General features: G+C 47.6%; 1 protein-coding gene across 1 annotated transcript in view; it reads left to right on the top strand.

Moving 5' to 3' along the window:
* Positions 1 to 21868, top strand: part of LOC117360943 (eukaryotic translation initiation factor 3 subunit C) — a 71014-nt gene that overhangs the window by 27467 nt on the left and 21679 nt on the right. The window contains exons 15-19 of the mRNA XM_033945616.1: positions 12556 to 12780; positions 12984 to 13347; positions 18570 to 18729; positions 20668 to 20733; positions 21054 to 21141. Of these exons, the coding sequence (XP_033801507.1) occupies positions 12556 to 12780; positions 12984 to 13347; positions 18570 to 18729; positions 20668 to 20733; positions 21054 to 21141 (903 nt within the window). The remainder of the gene's footprint in view (positions 1 to 12555; positions 12781 to 12983; positions 13348 to 18569; positions 18730 to 20667; positions 20734 to 21053; positions 21142 to 21868) is intronic.

Below are 21868 nucleotides of genomic sequence, written 5' to 3'. Positions count from 1 at the left end.
GCTTTCTTATTTTTTCGATCGGAGAGTCGCTGTGCGCGTGTTTGTTGTTATTTCGATCAAGTTCTTCGATTCGCGATCTTTTTGGCTGCCTGGGGGCTCCCGGGTTGTCGCGGCCACGGCCGGATTTTGCTTATGTCCCGGCCCTTGACCGGGTTTAAAAAATGCACCCAGTGCGAGCGTCTTCTTTCTATCAGTGACCCGGATCGCTGGTGCATTCTGTGTTTGGGGGCTGATCATCCGACCGAGTCCTGCCCCCAGTGTGCTACGTTTCAGCACTGGGCTCTTCGTCGACGTAGGGCCCGTATGGCGGATCTTTTTGTGGTCGACCAGCCCTCGACCTCGGCCTCGAGGTCGGCCTCGGGACCCAGGCCCGAAGTCTTAGACGTCGTCCAAGGACTCGGCTCCGGGTAAGTCTCCTCTTCCTCTCACAGGTTCTACTCCCGCGAAGAAGCCTTCCTCAGGGACGCCGGCCGGGCATAGTGGAGGTTCCCTGCCCGTTGCTTCGGCGAAGTCCTCTAAACCCTCGGGTCGTGCCTCCACCACAAGGGAATACTCTGTATCGAGGTCGCCCTCGGTGGAGTGCACTACGGCACCGGACATGCCCTCGATGATGCCCGTGCCGGTTTTCCAGGATATGCTCCGGGCGATGATCTCGTCGGAGCTCTCCGCGGCGCTGGCCCATCTGCAACCAGCCTCGACCTCGCGTGCGCCGGACCAGCCTGAGCAGCGCATAGGAACTCCAGGGGCCAAGGTGCGCCGATCCCGACATTTGTCCTCGTCCTCGGACTCCTCAACCTCGGGCCTCGAGGCGGTCTTCCCCCGTGGGGCTCCGCGGGGCAAAGCGTCGCTCGAAACACACCGAGACCACGGGCCAGAGGGGTTCTAAGAGGGCCCGAGATTCCCCTCCAAAGCGGGGTCGCTCCCCGACGTCTCGTGCTGAGGGACCACTGAGGGTTACAGAGTTGTCTTTGGCTAACCCTCGGCTCTTACTCACTCCCCCTCGGTCCGAGGCTCGAGGCTTTAACCGAGGGAGTCTGGGGACTGGTCTCCGACCCGTCATCGGTCGGTACCCCATACCCCGGCGGCGTCTCCGAGGGGCTCCTCGAGACGGCGCAGGTCCTCGACCCCTGCACGCTCTTTGAGTGCCTCCTGGGGTTCGGAGCGCGCTACGGAGCGGGAACCTCACTACTCTAGGGAGGCTTCCCCGTCCTTTTCGGCGCCGGGGCGGTCTCGTTCGGCGTCGCCACCCGGGGCCAAGGGAGCGTCCCACCCATCCTTTACTAGGTTTGTCCAGGACATTGGTCGGGCATTGGATTTGGACCTCCAGGCTGACTCCAGATATTCGAAGGAGTATCTGGCGGAGCTAGACATGCCGTCTCCGCCTAGAGAGTCCCTTTGGCTGCCGTTGAACCCTGTGCTCCGGTAGACCTTCATCAGGAATCTTGAGACTCCCTATATGGTGACGGCTGTCCCCTCTAAGATGGAGTCGAAGTATCGCACGGTACCCTGCCCGGGGTTCGAGCACCCGCAATTGTCTCACCAGTCGTTGCTAGTGGAATCGTCACTGAAAAAATCTCACCCCTCCCGTATCTCGGCGGCGGTCCCTCCGGGTCGTGAGGGCCGGACCCTTGACAAGTTTGGCCGCAGGCTTTCCCAAAACTCCATGATGGCCTCTAGGGTGCTTAATTATTCCTTCACGTCCTATTTCAAACACCTGATTGGACTGTTAACGGCCTTCCAGGCGGACTTGCTGGCCTCCCGCCAAGGGGCGTTTGGCCTGCTTCTCGAGGATTTTGCAAATTTGAGACTTCATCTGTTCCATGCAGCGTACGATGGGTTTGAACTTTCGTCCAGGGTCTGCGCCTTTGCGGTGGCCATGCGTCGGCTGGCTTGGCTGCGCCTGGTCGACATGGACCCAAATCTTCAGGATCGGTTGGCCATCCTCCCCTGTGTTGGCAAGGAGTTATTTGATGACACCATTGAGGCGGCTACGAAGCGCCTCTCGGAGCATGAGAAGTCGTTTGCTTCGTTAGTCAGACCGAAGCCAAAGCCTTCCTCGTCGAGGCCTTATCGGGCTCCCCCACGGCGTTATCCGCAAAAGTCAACTCCGGCCTTCTCCCGGCCTCCGCCCAGACGTCAGCAGGCGCATCCTAGGGCCTTGCCCAAGTCCCAGCCGTTGCGGAGCCCTCCCTGTCTTTTTGACGGGGTGAGCGGATGGGGCGGGCCCCCTCCGCACCAGTGTCAGGCCTCCTCCCTATCGTGAGCTGCTTCAGAGCCTTCTACCCTCGTTGGGCGACCATCACGTCGGACGAGTGGGTCCTGGGCATGATTTCCTCAGGCTACTCTCTCAGCTTTCGGGAGCTTCCTCCCGACCACCCCCCAAGCGCGTGTCCTTCCAATCGGGCGCAGTTTTCCCTCCTTCTCTCGGAGGCTTGGGCCCTTCTTCGCCTGCGGGCGGTGGAAGTAGTCCCTCCTTGTCAACAGGGGCGGGGGTTTTACTCCCGTTACTTCTTGGTGCCAAAGAAGACCGGGGACCTGCGCCCGATCCTGGACTTGAGACGCCTCAACAAATACCTTGTGCGGGAAAAGTTCCGTATGCTTTCCCTTCCGGTTCTTTATCCCTTGCTAGACGAGGGTGATTGGCTCTGCTCCCTCGATCTGAAGGAGGCCTACACGCATGTTCCGGTGCATCCCGCTTTTCGCCGGTTTCTGCGCTTTCAGGTGGGAGAGTACCATCTTCAGTACCGGGTCCTCCCCTTTGGTCTGGCTTCGTCCCCTCGGGTCTTCACGAAGTGTCTCGTGGTCGCAGCGGCCCTGCGGTCCCGAGGGTTTCAGGTGTTTCCCTACCTGGACGACTGGTTAATCAAAGCGTCGTCCCAGGAGGGGGTTATCTCAGCGACTCGACAGACTATTATCTTTCTTCAAAGTCTGGGGTTCGAGGTAAACTTCCCAAAATCCCAGCTGTACCCCTCTCAATCTCTACAGTTCATCGGGGCCGTGCTGGACACGGTTCGCCTCCGTTCGTTTCTTCCTCTGCCTCGATTGGAGATGCTCGTCCGTCTGAGTTAGCAAGTTTCTCTGCTGCCCTCGATATTGGCGAAACGCATGATGATTCTGTTGGGTCATATGGCTTCTACCGTCCATGTCACACCGTATGCCTGATTGCATCTGCGGATCCCTCAGTGGACATTGGCCTCTCAGTGGCGTAAGGACCGGGACTCGATCTCCAGTCCCGTGACGGTGACTCCCTCTTTGAGATGCTCGCTCCGTTGGTGGGCCAACTCTTCCAATCTTTCCAGGGGTTTGCTCTTTCTCGCCCCTCCGCACCGCAAGGTCCTAACCACGGATTCTTCGGAGTACGCTTGGGGGGCTCATCTGGACGGGCTGCGCACTCAGGGGCTGTGGTCAGCGGAGGACCGTCGCTGCCACATCAACGTCTTGGAACTTTGGGCCATTTATCTGGTCGCAGTGACCTTCCGCCACCTGCTTCACGATCAGGTGGTTCTCGTTCGTACGGACAATCAGGTGGCGATGTATTATGTGAACAAGCAAGGGGGCACGGGGTCCTAGTCCCTGTGTCGGGAAGCTCTTCGACTCTGGGAGTGGGCGATTTCCCACAACATCTATCTTCGAGCAGTTTACATTAAAGGGGAGCGGAACTGTCTGGCGGACAAGCTCAGCCGCCTACTCCAGCCGCACGAATGGTCGCTTCACTCTCAGGTCTTACGACAGGTGTTCGAGCGCTGGGGGACCCCCCAGATAGATCTGTTCGCCTCCCCCCTCAATCACAAACTGCCTCTCTTCTGTTCCCAAATGTACTCCCCGGATCGTCTCGAGGCCGATGCCTTCCTCCTCGCTTGGGAGGGGAAGTTCCTCTACGCGTTTCCGCCTTTTCCTCTAATCCTGCGGACGCTTGTACATCTCAAGTCTACGCAGGCCACTCTGATCCTGATTGCTCCTCGGTGGCCTCTTCAACCTGCTTCTTCAACTCTGTGTCAGGGAGCCTCTACTTCTACCTGTTTTTCCCTCTCTGCTGTCTCAGAGTCAGGGTTCACTGTTACATCCCAATCTGCGGTCTCTACATCTGACAGCTTGGTTCCTTTCCACCTGAGTTCTCTTCCCTTGTCTCAGTCGGTGAGGGAGGTTTTGGAGGCGTCTCGTAAGATCTCGACTAGACTCTGCTACTCTCAGAAGTGGACTAGATTCTCTTTTTGGTGTTCGTCTCATCATCTGGATCCTTTGTCGGTTCCAGTCCTGGAGTATTTACTTCATTTGTCTCACTCAGGTCTTAAGACAAATTCTATTCGTGTGCATCTTAGTGCTATTGCTGCCTTTCATCGGCAACTTGATGGGAAGTCCCTTTCTCGTCATCCTTTGGTTTCTCGTTTCATGAGGGGTCTCTTGAATGTCCATCCTCCTCTCAAGCCTCCCCCTGTGGTTTGGGATCTCAATGTAGTTCTGGCTTAACTTATGAAACCTCCGTTTGAGCCTATAGATAAATCTCATCTCAAGTTTCTCACTTGGAAGGTGATCTTCCTGCTTGCGCTCACTTCTGTTCAAAGAATTAGTGAGCTGCAGACGTTGGTAGCCTTTTACTGTGTTCCATCATGACAAGGTGGTTCTCCGCACTCATCCTAAGTTTTTGCCTAAGGTGGTGTCTGATTTCTATCTCAATCAGTCCATTGTTCTTCTGGTGTTTTTTCTGAAGCCCCACTCTCATCCTGGAGAAGTGGCACTTCACACACTTGACTGTAAGAGGGCGTTGGCTTTTTATCTTCAACGAACTCAGTCTCATCGGACGGTTCCTCAATTGTTTTTGTCCTTCTATCCTAATAGGTTGGGACGCCCTGTTTCTAAGCGCACCTTGTCCAACTGGTTGGCTGCTTGTATTTCCTTTTGCTACGCTCAGGCTGGTCTCGCGCTGCATGGTCGGGTCATGGGACATAAGGTCCGAGCAATGGCGGCTTCTGTTGCGTTTTAGGTCAACGCCTATTGAGGACATTTGCAAAGCTGCCACTTGGTCTTCGGTTCACACTTCCACCTCCCACTACTGCCTGGATACTCTGTCCAGGAGTGGCGGCCGGTTTGGCCAGTCGGTTTTGCGTAATCTGTTTTCTTGAATTGCCAACTTCCCTCCGTTCCTTTTTGGTTAGCTTGGAGGTCACCCACATGTGAGAATATACTGCCTGCTTGTCCTGGGATAAAGCACAGTTACTTACCGTAACAGGTGTTATCCAGGGACAGCAGGCAGATATTCTCGCTACCCTCCCGCCTCCCCGAGGTTGGCTTCTTAACTGGTTATATGAACTGGAGACAACGAGGAGGGGATGCGCCCTCTAGTGGAGCAGGAAGGCACACAGGCGTGGTGCAGCACAGCAAACTTGAATCTTCAATCAAGTTTGCTTGAAAAGCTGTCTGCGTCGGGGCTCCGTAGATGACGTCACCCACATGTGAGAATGCCTGCTGTCCCTGGATAACACCTGTTACGGTAAGTAACTGTGCTTTTCTGGAACATCATCACTCCACAGTGTTTTTTGGTTTTCCTTGGATTCTTTTCTCTGTGGATTCCTAACGGTCAATTCTTTTTAGTTTCCTTTTGGGAGACTTCCAGGATCCTTTCGGGGGGTACAGATGCTGGTAGCGGGGACTTTGCGGTTCCGTCTACTGGTGAGAATGCGTCCGTGGTGCACATTTTTCAGCGGGATGAGCTCCCAGAGCTGATTCTGCAGGTCTCCTCAGTGTTGCGGGGTCTCCTGCGTCTCCTCGAAGCGCGTGTGGTGGACCCTCTGCTTCAGGAGATCTCTGTATCCCGCTCCTTTCCCATGCATCAGGACATTCAGGAAATTGTCCTAGCGCAGTGGAAGATGCCAGAGGCTCCTTTTCGTTTTGTCTGTATCCCATCCCGGAGGGAGACAGGGATATCTTGAAGTTGCCAGTGATGGATGCGGTGGTCTCGGCTATCACCAAGCAGCATACGATACTCGTAGAGGGCGGCTCTGTTTTACGGGACTCTGAAGAGCATAAATTGGAGGCCCTTCTTAAGCAGAATTTTTATGTGGTGGTCCTATGGCTCGAGCTGTGTTTCGATGGGCCAAGCGTGTCTTTGACCATGAGTCTGATGACTGGTCCTTGATGGATCAGGAGGTGGTGAAAATTGAGATGACTGCCTCTTACCATCAGATGCCTTGTATAACTTGTTGCGGACATCGGCCAAGTCTATGTCACTCAGGGTGGCTTCGTGCTTGGGCGGCTGATGCGGCATCTAAGACTAAATTGCAAAATTTCCCTTTCAGGGGTCCCTTTTGTTTGGAAAGGATTTGGACAAGTTGGGGAATGCCAGGTAAGAAGGATTATTCAGATAAAGTGATCTCCACTCTCTTGGGGTCTTGGAGACTTTCCACTTCTAGAGCTTATGTGCTTGTGTGGCATCTCTTTGAGGCGTGATGTGCTGTGCGTGGCATTCCTTTTTGTGTCTCTTTGCCTTGGAGTTCCTGCAGAGTGACCTGGACAGGGACCTGGCTTGGTCTTCTCTCTGGGTTCAGCTTGCACAGGTTGCTGGCAGCGCTTGACCTCTCTGCCAGATGTGGTTCACTTTTTGAGGGTGGCCAAATTGCTTCGGCCTCCAGTGCAGACTTCGGTTCCATCTTGGGATCTCAATCTGGTCCTGTCCGTGCTTGTGTGTCCTCCTTTTGAGCCCTTAGGTTCCTGCTCCTTGAAGAACTTTACGCTTAAGGCGGTCTTTTTGGTGGCTATTACTTCTGCGAGACGTGCTTCTGAGCTGCAGGCTTTTTCTTGTATGCTTCCCTTCCTGGAGTTTTCTCGGGTGCATGTGGTGTTGCAGCCTATTCCTTCTTTGCTGCCAAAGGTGGTTTCGCCTTTTCAGGTCAGTCAATCCGTAGTCCTCCCGGTGTTGGGAAGTCGGAAGAGCTCTTCGGAGCAGAAGCAGTTATGTAAGTTGGATGTCTGTCAGGTCCTTTGCTCTTATGTTCAGTGGACCCAGGAGATCCGGAAATCGGATCATCTCTTTGTCTTGGCGGGCCCTCGTAAGGGGGATGGCGCCTTTAAGGCTACCATTGCACACTGGATCAAGGAGACTGTCTGCTTCTGCATACCTTCTTCAGAAGAAGCCTGTTGCCGGAATTTCTCAAGGCTCATGCCACTCGGGGTCAGGCAGCTTCTTGGGCTGAGTCTTCTCTTGTGCCTCCAGTGGATATCTGTAATGCTGCGGTTTGGTCTTCTCTGCATTCCTTTGTGCAACACTACCGTTGTTCAGGTGCGTCAGGACATGGTGTTCGGTGAGGGTGTTCTGGTGTCAGCCCTTTGGGGATTCCACCCATGATGGGTACTGCTTTGGTACGTCCCATCAGTGAAGTGTATACCGGTCTGGAGAGCTTGATAAAGAAGGAGAAATTAGGTTCTTACCTGCTAATTTTCTTTCTTTTATACTCTCCAGACTGGTATAGGATCTCACCCTGTCTGTTGTGTTTGTTCTTGCCGGGGGGGCGGGGATCGTGTGAAGATTTAGCTTTTTCTGCAGGTTCTAGTATTTTTCTAGGGCCGGGGAGATCTAAGAACAGCGGCCGTGGCTTGGCTGGCGAGCTGTGGGGACATTTCACTGCAAGGGTGTGTTCTCTGCATTTTCCAACAGCATTCCTGTATATTAGTTGTTGCTCCTGTTGGAGTGTTGTTCTTGTTTTCTATTTAGTTTTTCCTTAGTTCTGCTTGGCTATTCGGCAGACTGATGGATAGTGAGAGGGTCTCAATCTCCAGCTGCTGGTCATGATGAGCTATTACCCATCAGTGAAGCCTATACCGGTCTGGAGAGTCTAAAAGAAATAAAATTAGCAGGTAAGAACCTAATTTCTCCTTCTCTATCTCTGCAGGCAGATGGATGGTTGTTTCTCCTGCTCCTGGTTTAATCGGCTGCTCAACCTGGCCTGTAAGCAGTGACAGTCTGCCTTCAGGCTCAGCTATGCTTCTGTTTGGCTATGGCGGGGGTCGGCAACCTGCGGCTCCAGAGCCGCATGCGGCTCTTTTCCACCTTTGCTGCGGCTCCGGTAGTGTGTCACGCAGGCATGCACCTTACAAGTCCAGCATCGCGGCGGGAAATAGCCATGCTGAGCAGTGAGCTCAGCACATACACAGATGAAAGCCTTGCTTGCTGATTGGTCCGGCGGCCCCGCCCCGCCGTGCCGCTGGACCAATCAGCAAGCAAGGCTTTCATCTGTGTAGTGCTGAGCTCACTGCTCAGCATGGCTATTTCCCGCCGCGACGCTGGACTTGTAAGGTGCCTGAAAAAGAAATCATCCTGGCCGGGGTCGGTGTCATGCTCCGGAGATCTACAGCCTTCCTATCTCCCTCTCCCTTCTACCTGCTTCCGGCCACATCCCCTGCTCCGCGGCTCTCTTCGGCAACTCAGCAGCAGCGATCGACACAAGCTTCTGACGTCGGGGCCTACCCTCTGCGAGTCCCGCTTGTTTCAACTTCCTTTTTCCACAAAGGCGGGACTCGTAGAGGGAAGGCCTCGATGTCGGCAGCTTGTCTTGATCACTGCTGCTGACGAGTTGCTGAAGAGAGCCGCGGAGCAGGGGGGTGTTGCCAGGTGCAGGTAGAAGGGAGAGGGCCAGATGCAGGACTCGTGGGTGAGGGTGGAGAAGAGAGAGAGAAAGAGAGAGGGGAGGGAAACAAAAGGAAATATTTCATACTGGGCTGGGCCGGAGTGGAGGGAGGGTGGAAAGATTCTAGCTACAGGGTGCAGTAACAAAGGAAAAGGGGGGGAAAGCTGAAAATGGAGATAGTGACACAAAGAAGAGAAAGGGTAAGCAGGACCTACTGAATAAGGATAGAGATACAGAGGGGACATGAAGAGGAGGTGAAATAGAGACATAGAAGTAATGCTGAAAAAGTGGGGGGGGGAGATAAAGACATTGAAAGGGCAAATGGTGAACATGGCGTAAAGATAAGGACAGAGACAAATGAAGATTCTGAAAAAGTGGTGAGATAGGGATATAGGTGAGATGGACACAAAGAAGGGTGATGCTGGAAAATAGGTGGAATGGTAATTCTGACAGACACAGAAGGGAAATGCTGGATCAAGGAGAGATGGGGCTCAGGCTGGATGGAATGAGGAGAAATGCCTTGTTGGCCCGGAACTTCCTCTCCTACGTCAGAATTGACGTCAGGGAGCGGAATGCTGGTCAGCTCAACACTTCTGCAGGGAAAGCTTGGGACGGCGGTGGCTTGGGGGCTGTTCCCCGATTGCGGTGGCAGCAAACCGAGTGGCTTGGGGGAGGGCACGGAGACAGAAAGAAGGGGGAACAGGGAGACAGAAAGAAAAAGTTGGGGGAGAGAATGAGGTCTGGAGGAGAGGAAACATACAGGAGGCTGAAAGAAAGGAAGAAAGATTGGATGCACAGTCAGAAGAAGAAAGTGCAACCAGAGACTCATGAAATCACCAAATAGCAAAGGTAGGAAAAATGATTTTATTTTCAATTTAGTGATCCTGTATATAGCATTAAGATAAGAAACAATATATGCAGTGTTAGATTTGTTTTATAATGGTTTTGCGGCTCCAAGTTTTTTTTTCTTTTCGAAAACGGGTCCAAGTGGCTCTTTATGTCTTAAAGGTTGCAGACCCCTGGGCTATGGTAACTCAGTTGAGCGCAGGGATTAGGCTTCCTGAGTGCCTATTTAGGGTATAGCTTGGTGTCAGTTCTCTGCCCATCTCCTGTGGCCCCTTTGGATATTGTACAGCACTTCCATCTCCCTCCTCACTTAAAAAAAACAGAACAATAAAGAACATCTGTTTAAACCCAGAGAGAGTGCAGTGGACTGGAGGCTTTGCAAAGTGACAGGAAAGAAGCTATGGACAATGTGTGTGATTTGTTTTTCTTTTACTACTCTCCATTTACAGCCATTTTAGTTTCCTTCCCGCAGTTTGGACACTATGCATGTGGGAGTGAGGGAATTCCAGTTATAGGCCACACCCCAGTTTGCTGTTTCAAACAGGCTCCCTCTTCCCTCCAAAGAGCCAGAGGTGGATAAAAGACTGGGGAGGACAGGATTTCATAAGCTGAGCTATCGGCTGGGGCAGTAGTAACAGGTCCGCACTCGCTTCGTCCACAAGGATGTCTCAGGCACTCTCAGACACACAAAACATGACTGACTTTAGTTCGGTTACCCAATCAGAAAATAACAGTTCCTAGAATCCCTTCCCGCAACTTCAAGTAGCTTTACTAGGCAGAGGAAGAGAGAAATGATCAATTTCTGTACTTACCAGTTTCGGTGGCCACCCCAGACTCAGACAGGTATCAGGTTCTGTACTTTGAACCAGGACTGGATAAATCAGTTGAGCCGGCCAGAGCCCCTGAGGTTTGCCGATCCCAAGAGAAGATCAGCTGGCTAGGCAGACAGGTCGGTTCTCAGACCGGACACAAGTGACCAATCGAGTAGCTGGCGGTCAAAAGACCTTCAATTCCCTGTTCGAGGCGCCAAATGAAAAGTCAGTTTGGTCAGCCACAAAACTTAGAGACTTGAAGAAAGTACAGGTGTTTTATTCAGCATATGCAGACTCCTGAGCCCCCAAGCGGTTCATAGACAAAATCGCGCGAGACAACAGCGTGCCGACAACTGAGCGCAAGGTTGACGGCGCGCCGAAGAAAAGCACTATTTTAAAGGGTTCCGACGGGGGGTATTGGTGGGGAACCCCCCTATTTTACTTAACAGACATGGCGCTGGCGTTGTGGGGGTTTGGGGGGTTGTAACCCCCCTCATACTTGAAACCGAACTTTTTGCCTGTTTTTTTTAGGGAAAAAGTTCAGTTTTAAGCATAATGTGGGGGGTTACAACCCCCCAAACCCCACACAACGCCAGCGCAATGTACCCCCCCCCCCCCGTCAGAGCCCCTTAAAATAGTGTTTTTCTTCGGCGCGCCGTCAACCTTGCGCTCAGTTGTCTGCGTTCAGTTGTCGGCGCGCCGTTGTCTCGCGCAATTTAGTCCCGTCACCCCCCAAGCTGGCAGCTTCAGAAGTGCCAAAACCAGGAAATTACAGTGATATTTATGGATTTTCTGGCTGGACAACTGAATGCTAGATACAACTTCTCATTTGTTACTTTTGCTACATTTTCTTAATAATCATTGGTCCTAAGCTCACACTTATTATTGGTTCAGGGGTTAACCTTATAGTCTTATAGGGAGCAGGTCACTTATCTAAGCCCTTCAGTCTTTCTGTTACATGTCCAGGAGGGCGAAATACAATATGGTTATCTCAGCATACACAGTAAGAAGCTAACACCCAAGCTACAACACCCAGTGTAGGCAGTTTAGGCTAGAACATGAGATAAATCAGGTCTGCAATTAAACATAATTCAGCATTTTTATTAAGGAGAAAATTTAGTTCAAGACTGAGAAAAACCAGTCCCAGAATCCTTCACTTCTTCATGTACGACGACCAGTGCTGGATGCAGTACTCCAGGTGAGGGCGCACCATGGCCCGGTACAGCGGCATAATAACCCTCTCCGATCTGTTTGTGATCCCCTTCTTTATCATTCCTAGCATTCTGTTATTCATTCTTTAGCGCCTCCCCAGGCCGGCACAGTTCACTGATGGGTAATAGCTCACCATGACCAGCAAGTGGAAACTGAGACAAACTTTTGGCAGTAGTACAAGTAGCTGTGCTTACCTCTAACATAACCAGTCTGTTTCAAGTTTATTTTGGATTTGATACAATCGCTTTTTTCATAGATTACAAAGTGATAAAGAGCAATAAAAATGAGGGAGACAAACAATTTGGGGGGAAATCACAGATGAACTTTTGTCGAAAGGGAAATGGAGGGGTGAACTTCAATTTGGTATAGGAAAGAGAACAAAGAAGGAAAAAACAAGAAAGACATTTGTTTGATCAATGCTTGCCTGCTTCAAGTAGAGTTATCGAATGGACTCCGAAATCAAATTAATTAAAGGCGTCCTTGAATAGGTAGCTTTTTAATTTTGCTTTGAACTTTTTGAGAGTTTTTTCTTCCCTTACCAGGGCTGGTAGTAGGTTCCAAATTTGAGTTCTTAGTCTCCAGCAGGTTAGTCTTCCCTTGGTTAGTGTAGGGCTGTTGGAAGTTGTGTAGTAGCCTTGTCCCCATCTGGTGCATGACTGAGCTTGGGAGGACCATTTTGGGGGTCCATCCAACTTCAAGGGTGTCACACTCGACGTGGTCGAGTCCCCCCCCCCCTTTCTTCCACCTTGCCAAAATTTTGTAGAAATGCCTCAGCTGTAAGCCTTGCCATCGATACCGGCAAGGAATATGGCTTAGAGAGCCAGTGGAGTCTGTTCTGAAAAAAAAAACATCCTGAGGCAGTGTCGGTCTTAAGGGAGCCCTCTGTTCCCTGTTACTTACCAGTGAGCATACCATTGTATATATGACAGAACTGAGCTTGGTGTTCTCTGTCTCTGCCTGTTGGTAGACTGACATAACACACTTGTCTGGATTCATCTGCTATGACTAAAGGAACATTATCAGGTATACATAATGATTTTTTTTTCCCCTCCTGAATTCTTATTTAGTCAGAGCAAGATCAGGCAGAGAATGAAGGAGAAGACAGTGCAGTGATTATGGACCGTCTTTGCAAATATATTTATGCCAAGGATCGCACAGATAGAATCCGAACTTGTGCCATTTTGTGTCACATTTACCACCACGCATTGCACAACCGTTGGTTCCAGGCCCGAGACCTCATGCTTATGTCTCACCTACAAGATAACATCCAGCATGCTGACCCACCTGTACAGGTAACACCCATCTGCTTCTACCTTATACAGATTTCTCCTGCTCATATACGTCTCTCATACAAGTGACTTTCCCTATGCCTCCAAACTTTCTTGTGGATACTTGATTATTCTGTCCTTTCTTACCTCCTTTTAAAGTTTAGCAGTGCATGTATGTAGAGGTCACTAACTTTTGGCTGTTGTATCTCTCCCCACTGCTTCACCAGATCTTGTACAATCGAACCATGGTGCAGCTAGGCATTTGTGCCTTCCGACAGGGCATGATCCGGGATGCCCACAATGCTCTTTTGGACATCCAGTCCAGTGGCCGTGCCAAGGAGCTTCTGGGGCAGGGACTACTGATGCGTAATATGCAGGAACGCAATCAGGAACAGGAAAAGATTGAGAAGCGGCGGCAAGTGCCCTTCCACATGCACATCAATCTGGAGCTTCTGGAGTGTGTCTACCTGGTGTCAGCCATGCTGCTTGAGATCCCCTATATGGCTGCCCATGAGTTTGATGCCCGCCGAAGGATGATCAGCAAACAGTTCCATCATCAATTGCGTGTGGGGGAAAGACAGCCACTTTTGGGTGAGTCCTAGGGGGGTAGCAGCAATTACATCTCGGTGAACTCTTGATGATAGGAGATAAGGCAGCTACTGTTGGCCAAGTCCCAGAAAAGAGGAAGGAGAGTTGGCCTCTTCTCAATGAGTCTCAAAACAATATGGGTGGAGTTTTCACTGCTTAGTAGGTACCAGGAGGGAGGAAGGGGGATTGGAAATAAATGCATAATGTATCCTCACAGTATCACCCCCCATTTTTCCCTAAGTTCCCTAATTTTTTGCCTTAGAGGTGCATCAGCTGTAAGCCTTGCCACAGTTCAGGCAAGGCATATGACTTTGAGAGCCTGTGAGGTCTGCTCAGTTTGTTGTCAGTTGTACTTGAAAAAAAAATCCTGATGCAGTGCTGGTCTGAAGGGAAGCTTTTAATTAACTGTAATTGAAGTTAATTGCTAACCGGCAGTTTTGATTTTTCTTTTGTAGCAGTTCGCGATGTGCACTTTAAAGAGAAAAAAGTGCTCATTCTTTATCGTTCCTCCAGACTGGCACAGAAACTGATGGATTATAGCTCACATTGACCAGCAGGTAGAGACTGAGACACAAACTTTTGGCTGTAGTATACAGTCATGTGAAAAAATTAGGACACCCCAATAAATATTCAGTTCTTTCTTAAGAGATGTTCACATATCGATGTCAAATCTTTTTTTTATTTATCTCTGGAAAAGAAAGTGATGTAATTACAGGTAAACAATAAAAATTTTCCTTGATTTACTCATGAAACAAAAGATATCCACAAAAATGTGTATTCTAATTGAGGAATAAATTAGTGGCTCAAATCAGAGATAGGTGTATCCCATCAGGTGCACATGATTAGAACATCGTTACTCAGCGTTTTGAAGGAGGTTTGTTTGCTACCTTTTGGTTTGGCAACAGCTCCGCTGACTTTCACCAAAATTATGATAGTTGTGGCGGCAGCCTTGCGCAAGGAGGGCATTCTAGTTCATCTTTATCTGGATGACTGTTTGATTCGAGTGAAGTACTTTCAAGAGAGCTCCCAAATCACGGCTCAGGTTGTGGAGTTCCTGCAGTCGCTGGGCTTGGTGGTCAACCTGTCCAAAAGCTGGTTGACTCCGTCTCCGCTCTTGGAGTATCTTGGAGTTCTTTTTGACACCAGCTTGGGGAGAGTCTTACTTCCCGAGGCCCGGGTGTTGAAATTGCAGTCGCAGATTTGCTTTTTGATAGATTGGCATTGCCCTCAGGCGCAGGATTATCTGCAGGTCTTGGGGTCGATTGTAGCCTCCCTAGAAATGGTCAGGTTGGCTCGGGCTCAGATGTGTCCCCTTCAGTATGCTCTCCTTCAGCGACAGTCTCCCATGTTTGATCTGGGTCCCTTTTGTCTTAAGGCCTGGCTATTGAAAGAGAATGCCTAAGGAAAAAAGGGTATTCCGATAAGGTTATCTCCACCCTCTCAGGTTCCCAGAGACTTTCTAACTCTCATTCTTAAGTGTGCATCTGGCGTCTTTTTGAGGAGTGGTGGTCTGCTTGTAGCATAGTTCCCCTTCGCACATGTTTGCCTCACATCTTGGAGATTTTGCAGGATGACCTGGACCTTAGGGTGTCTTCTTTTCGTGGCCTATTGCAAGATCAGCATTTGGCCTCTTCTCCGGATGTGATTCGCTTCTTAAGAGCTGTGAAATTGCTCCAGCCACCAGTTCGACCTGCGGTTCTAGCTTGGGATCTCTACCTGGTTATTTCCGTGCTCATTCGTCCTTTTGAGTCTCTCGGCTCCTGCACCTTGAAGGACATTACTCTTAAGGCTGTGTTCTTGGTGGCCATTACTTCCGCGAGATGCATTTCCAAACTGCAGATCTTTTCATGTAGGCCTCCCTTCCTGGAGTTCTCCAGGGAGCAGGTCGTGCTGCAGCTGGTTCCTTCCTTTCTTCTGAAGGTGGTTTCGCTTTTTCATGTAAACCAGTCTGTTGTCCTTCCAGCCTTGAGAATTTGGGAGGGCTCTTTGGAGCAGACACAGTTGTACAAATTGGATGTCCGTAGAGTCCTTCGCTCTTATGTTTAGAGGACCCAAGAGTTCCATCAGTCGGATCATCTTTTTGTCCTTTTAGCGGGTCCTCATAAAGAGGACGGTGCTTCTAGAGCTACAATTGTGTGCTGGATCAAGGAGGCTATCGCTTCAGTGCAAGCCTGTTCTGGATGTTCTCAAAACTCATTCCGCTCAGGGTCAGGCGGCTTCTTGTGCCTCCGGTGAATATCTGTAAAGCTGTGGTTTTGGTCTTCTCTTCATTCTTTTGTTTGCCACTAGCATGTGGACATTCAGGTTCGTTGGGACACAGTGTTCGGTCAGCGTGTTCTTGTGGCATCCCTTTGGGGTCCCACCCTTGATGGGTACTGCTTTGGTACATCCCATCTGTTCTGTGCCAGTCTGGAGGGATGCTAACGAAGGAGAAATTAGGTTCTTACCTACTAATTTTCTTTCTTTTAGTCCCTCCAGACTGACACAGACCCCCGCCCTGTCATTTTTATTTGGTGTCTTTCACGAAGAGTACGTTTTTTCTGCAGGTTCTTTTTTTGTCTGGGTTGTTGGGGAGTTCAATAAGAGCAGCGGGCTTTGGTTCATCTGGCTTAGCTGGTGAGCTGTGGGGACATGTTTGAAGGCTCTAATCTGTATCCAACAGTGTTTTTCCCTGTTCATTCCAAATACTTGCTTGATATTCTTCTTCTGGGAGTGAAGTTGGTGTTTTTATAGTTCACAGTTCTTAAGTTCTTAGTTCCTGCTTTGTTTATTCATCAGACTCTATTGTAGATGGGTCTGCACAGCCTACTTGTACTGCAGCCAAAAAAGTCAATGTCTCAGTCTCCACCTGCTGACAGAGGAGTGTAAACCCATCCATTCTGTGCCAGTCTAGAGGGACTAAAAGAAAGAAAATTAGCAGGTAAGAACCTAATTTAACCTTAAAGTGGCTCACTTGGGATTCCCAATGAGCATTATAGTAATTTTTTTCTGATTAGCATAATTGTAGGGCTTATTTGTTTTCTTTACACATACTCATAATTCTTCATTTTTAACAACTGTGAGGATATATTTTGAATTTGCTATTTATAAGTGAGACACTTATTATACACTGCAAAAGAGAGATGAGGATTTTGAGTCTTTCCCACTGAAATTTAATAAATTATCAATCTGATTTGGGGATGGACAAACAGGCTGAAAAAGTATATGTTTATCAACACTAGGGAGGATATGGTCAGAAATTATGGGAGAGGCACATCTTTGGAATGGAGTAAGCTATTGTTCTTTTTAGACTTTCAGGAAATATTTAAAATATTACATAGAATGTATATTGGGGTAAAAAAGTTTCAAATGAAGCTCTGGGGGAATGATATCTGTGTTAAGTGTAAGTATAGAAATGGAACCTGCATTCACTTTTCTTCAGAATGCCCCCAGTTTCATGGATTTTGTAAAAGAATATGCATTGTTGGAGAATTGTGGAATATCAGAGGAGAGAAACACCCTTTCAAGGCTGTAAAGAAATTTGCATTAACTGCATAATTTGTAATGTGGGCTCAGAAAGTTTAAAAACACAGTGATGCACTTTTCCAAATTTTTGGAAAACTGCTGCACAAGAGGTGCAGTGAATAAACAATGAAGTAAATGGATGTTTATAACAGGTAGACAGCATGCAAATGGAAAAGCCTGTGAGAGAAACTGAGACACATGTATTTGGATGGGGGAGAATGGATAAGAAACTGTGATGAATGGGGGAATTATGGGCAAAACATGGTAGAGCAGACGGAGAACGAAACTCTCCATGGATAAGAATCACCTGGGGGAGGAATTTTTCCTAACATTCATTTGTTGTAATTGCTTCATCTCTTTTGACAGGTTGAGACTATAAGAATGTTATTCCATTACTAGTTTTTTTAGCCCGTTACATTAACAGAATATGTGTGTAAACTTAGGCATTTCTTTCTTTCTGTCTGTCTTTCTTTCTGCCCCCTTTCTTTCTTTCTGTCTCACTCCCCGGCCCCCTGTCTGTGTGTCTTTTTTTATGTCTCTCTGCCCCTGTCTGTCTTTTTTTCTTTTTGTCTCTTTCCCCCTGTCTGTCTTCCCTTCTCACTTCGTTTTACCTCCCCCTATCTAGCAGCACCTCTTCCCTGCTCCCCCCTGTCCAGCAGTAGCCATTCTCCCTTTTTTTTACCTCCCCCTGTCCAACAGCACCCCTTCCTAGAGAAAGAATAAGATTGGTCTTTGCACTTTTCCCTTCACTGCCACAATTCTCTAAACTGGCCTTCCTCCTTCCTTTTCCAATCTCAATACAACTCTACTTATTATTTACTTCCCTCCTGCTGGCTGAGGAACTAATCTGACCCTCTCCTTCCTTCTTTCCCTCCTACCCCAGACTTTCTGATTTCCTGGATTTTTACCCTTTGCCTCCTCCCCGATGTTAATTCAAATTCCCACCCCTCTCTGTTTTTATCATAGCCCTCCCTCTCTCCTTAACTTCCCCCATTATTCAGGTGTGTTTCCTGATGCTGGAGGCCAAGCGGCTGCTCATGTTTCTGTAGCTTGGGCTTGGCTCTGGGGGTGCTGCTTCCACTCTGGGATTCATGCTGCTGAGGGCTGAGCGGTGAGGACCGGTAGAAGTAGTAGTGTTGGGCCTGGTCGGGTTGGTGATCCTCCATGGATGGGCACGTTCCGAGACGGCGGGTTCAGGGGTATAGACTGCACGGCTCGGGTCCATTTCTCCCCCACCCCATGCCCCGCCCGCAGCGCAAGTAGCGCAGCTCCCCTCCGCAATCTCAAGGGCTGGGCCTCTAACATCTGCAAGATGTCTCTTGGCCGCCTATTCCGCATCCTTCTTGGCAGCAGGGGCCCTTGGTTACTGAGGTTGGGCCCCCCACAGCGAAGTATCAGGTTGGTATGGCGGTGAAGATGAATTCTCTCGGGGCAGGAATGTTGCAGAGGAATCATGCGCAGGCTCCTACTGCGCATGCGGAGACACAGAGGCATGGGAACACGGGGATTGAAGTGCGCATGCGCGCTAAGGGTATTATTATAGTGGATATGCACTTGTTCATGACTGAATAGTCAATTGTTGTACAGCAGAAATTATTGATGAGAGAGTGTTATCTGTTGTCTTTGCTGTAGAATAAATAAAAGATTTTAAAAACAGTCTAGACCTCTTTGGATCCGTGCAGCTTAAATTTTGTTTTATAGAAGTGTTTCTTTCTGCCCAGGGCCCCCTGAAAGTATGCGAGAGCACGTAGTTGCTGCCTCCAAGTCCATGAAGATGGGTGACTGGAAGACCTGTCGCAACTTCATCATTAATGATAAAATGAATGCAAAGGTCTGGGACCTCTTCCCTGAAGCAGAGAAAGTGCGAACGATGCTGGTCAGGTAATAGGCGATAGTGTGTTTGAATGGAAGAGGGAATGTGACTTGGTTATTTAATGGAGAGTTGTGAGTCAAAAGACAGATAAAAGAAATAGAATGTAGAGGGCATGATATATGGTTATAAATTTATATATATATTATTAATTTATATTCCACTTAAACCTAGGTGCATCACATATATATATATATATATATATATATATATATATATATATATATATATATATATATATATAAAATAAATACAATTAACAAACAAAAACCGTAACTAATATTCAGCATCAAGTGTTTTTATATTATTGCTATTTATTTGCCTAAATCGCAATCTGTTTTATATATATTATTTAATATATCTGCTCATTCACACACCTTAAAAAATAAATGTCATTTCAACAGCTTTTTTAAACCTAATAGTATCTGCTGTCAGTCTGATCTGCAAAGGAAGTTGGTTCCAGGCCATAAGGCTTGCAATAAAAAAGCATTCTTCCTAGTTAAATCAAATTGTATTTTAGGAATATTTATTTTAAGTAAATAGAAAGATATTGATCTGATTCCTGATTTAAAGCTTCATGTATCGTAAGTAAAATTTTAAAAGTAATTCTCTCACCAGTTGGGAACCAATATTGCATTTTAAAAACTGGGGTAATATGCTGAAAACTGGACATCTGGAAACAAGCCTTATTGGTGATGGTGGTGGTGGTGGGGTGTTGTAATCTTTAGAGCCATTAAACTCAATGCTGTAATCCTAGATTTAAAGTATCACAGTAATCCAGGTCATTGATTATTTAAACTTTATATGACTGATCTAAAATCATCTGATAGAATACAATGTTTCAATCTGTTCAATATCCACAACTTAAAATAATATTTTTTAACCATATTATAAATATGTATTTTTAAAAATTGAGAGTCCAAATTATGAACTTGGTGAGCAACTTGAATTGCCTGACACACAGATCCTTTTTTGTAAAAACAATTTCTTCATACATTTCTAGCATCATCACTTCTGTTTTATCGTTATTTAGCATCAATTTATTTTTCATCCAGTCCACAACAGCAAATGTTCATTGTAGATATCAAACTGCTCCATCAATAGAAGTGTGAAATGCAAAGAAAAATTAAATATCATCCATGTAATTCTCATTCAGAAATTCAGTTTCTGACATAGTGAAATAAGATTGATGCTAAACAGTATAGCCATAAGGAAGAGCCTTGAGGTACCCCATTATGAGATCACTAATATCGCAAGATCATCAATACATACCTCTTATTTTCTCTTCTTTAAAAATGAAAAGAACCACCAATCCAGTGCAACTCCAATAAAAAAATCACAAGATCTCAGATCCAACATATTACTAATAACTGGAAAGACCATAGTAGGCTTAATTTTAATTTCTGGTGGAATTCGTTATGTCATATATATAGAATGGAAAGATCATTGGCAGTGCAGAATGGAAAGTATAAAAATTTTATTAAAATATGGGAGCCATTAACATCTTTTTGTCGTGATTAAATGCCATTTTTCTATTAATTATACACCACTTAATGTTGGGTGGGGGAGGGTTTCAAATGTAAGGTTTATGATCTTATAATGAATAATGGGCTTTGAGGGAGGGTGGGGGGAGGGTTACATTTATATTTATAGGATATAATGATAAGATGTTCAAGTGGTCTAATTAATAGTGTTTATTATGAATTTTTGTACACTTGATGAAAGTTTAAAAATGAATAAAGAATTTAAAAAAAAAAAACCAAAACAAGATCTCAGATGGCCTAATAAAATAGAGTGATTTACCCTGTCTAACATAGCTGAGAGATTAACATAATTGAAACAATCAAAAAATAACAAAACATTATATAAAAAGAGCAATTTTGTAGATTTTGTTTTGGCTGTGCTGCCTCAGAGCAGTAGAAAAATAATACTGTCTGTCCATCTCTCAGGAAGATCCAGGAGGAGTCTCTTCGCACCTATCTCTTCACCTATAGCAGCGTGTATGACTCCATTAGGTAAGTCCTGCCTGTGCGCCCTGTCCTCGTATCTGGCTTGAATCCATGGGGCTGAAACCACTTGTTGAGATTTTAAAATTAAATCACTCACATGGTTCACAGCTTGCTTTGCTTTGCCCTAAATCTCTTTATGATAGGTATTTCTACCCACAGAAGGGAAGGGCGGCATTCAGCTGCCCTTTTTCTGTGGGTAAACAGCTGTTTATGGAAATAAGTTTTTTAAATTTATTGTCTTATTAAATTCCCTGTTTTTTTGTCATTTTCTTGCCTGCCTCCTAATTTCTTGTTTTCATACTTTTGTCCCTCTCTCTACCACACAGTATGGAGATCCTTGGTGACATGTTCCAGTTGGAGCTCCCCACAGTTCACAGCATTATCAGCAAAATGATCATCAATGAAGAGCTAATGGTAAGTATAGATAATGTTACTCCTTCTTTCCTATACTATATAGCACCACATGGAGCACAAAAAAATTTTGTTCTTCTGTAGCGCCTGGTAGACTGGTATAGTCCTTATGAATGGTCTTTTTTTTTTATTTGGAGAGGATTTAGATAAGTTGGTTCAGACTCTGATGGACTCTTAAGGTGCCCCGCCTGCCTGAGGTCCGTGCTCGCCCGGCGTCTCGGGGTGGCACTGCCCACAAGCATCTGCGGGAGTTCCGCAAATATCACCCTTGGCGTGGGGCTGCTACTTTCCAGGCTTCGGGGTTTTCCCAGGGTCATTTTTATTAGCGCATGCAGTCTTTTCAGGGGGCCCATCGAAAACCCCGAAGCCTGGAAAGTAGCAGCCCCCAAGCCCAGGGCGGTATTTGCGGAACTTCCGCAGACGCCTGCGGGCAGTACCATCCCGATACGCCGGGCGGACACAGTCCTCAGGCAGACGGGGCACCTTAGAGTTCATTAGAGTCTGAATCAACTTATCTAATTCCTGTCCAAATAAAAAAGACCATTCGTATCACTATTCCAGTCTACAGGCTAACAGAAAGAAAATTAACAGGTAAAAACCTAATTTCTCCTTACCTGCTAACTTTCTTTCTTCTATTCCTAGCAGACAAGTTGAGACAAATGGGTTTGGTTCCCCTATAAGCAGTTGGAGACAGAACAAGATTCATGCTGCTCTCACTCTGTTATAGCAG

This window comes from Geotrypetes seraphini, chromosome 5 (genome assembly GCF_902459505.1).
Source record: "Geotrypetes seraphini chromosome 5, aGeoSer1.1, whole genome shotgun sequence".
Taxonomy (NCBI): Eukaryota; Metazoa; Chordata; class Amphibia; order Gymnophiona; family Dermophiidae; genus Geotrypetes; species Geotrypetes seraphini.
This window is presented reverse-complemented; position numbering and strand designations above follow the sequence as displayed.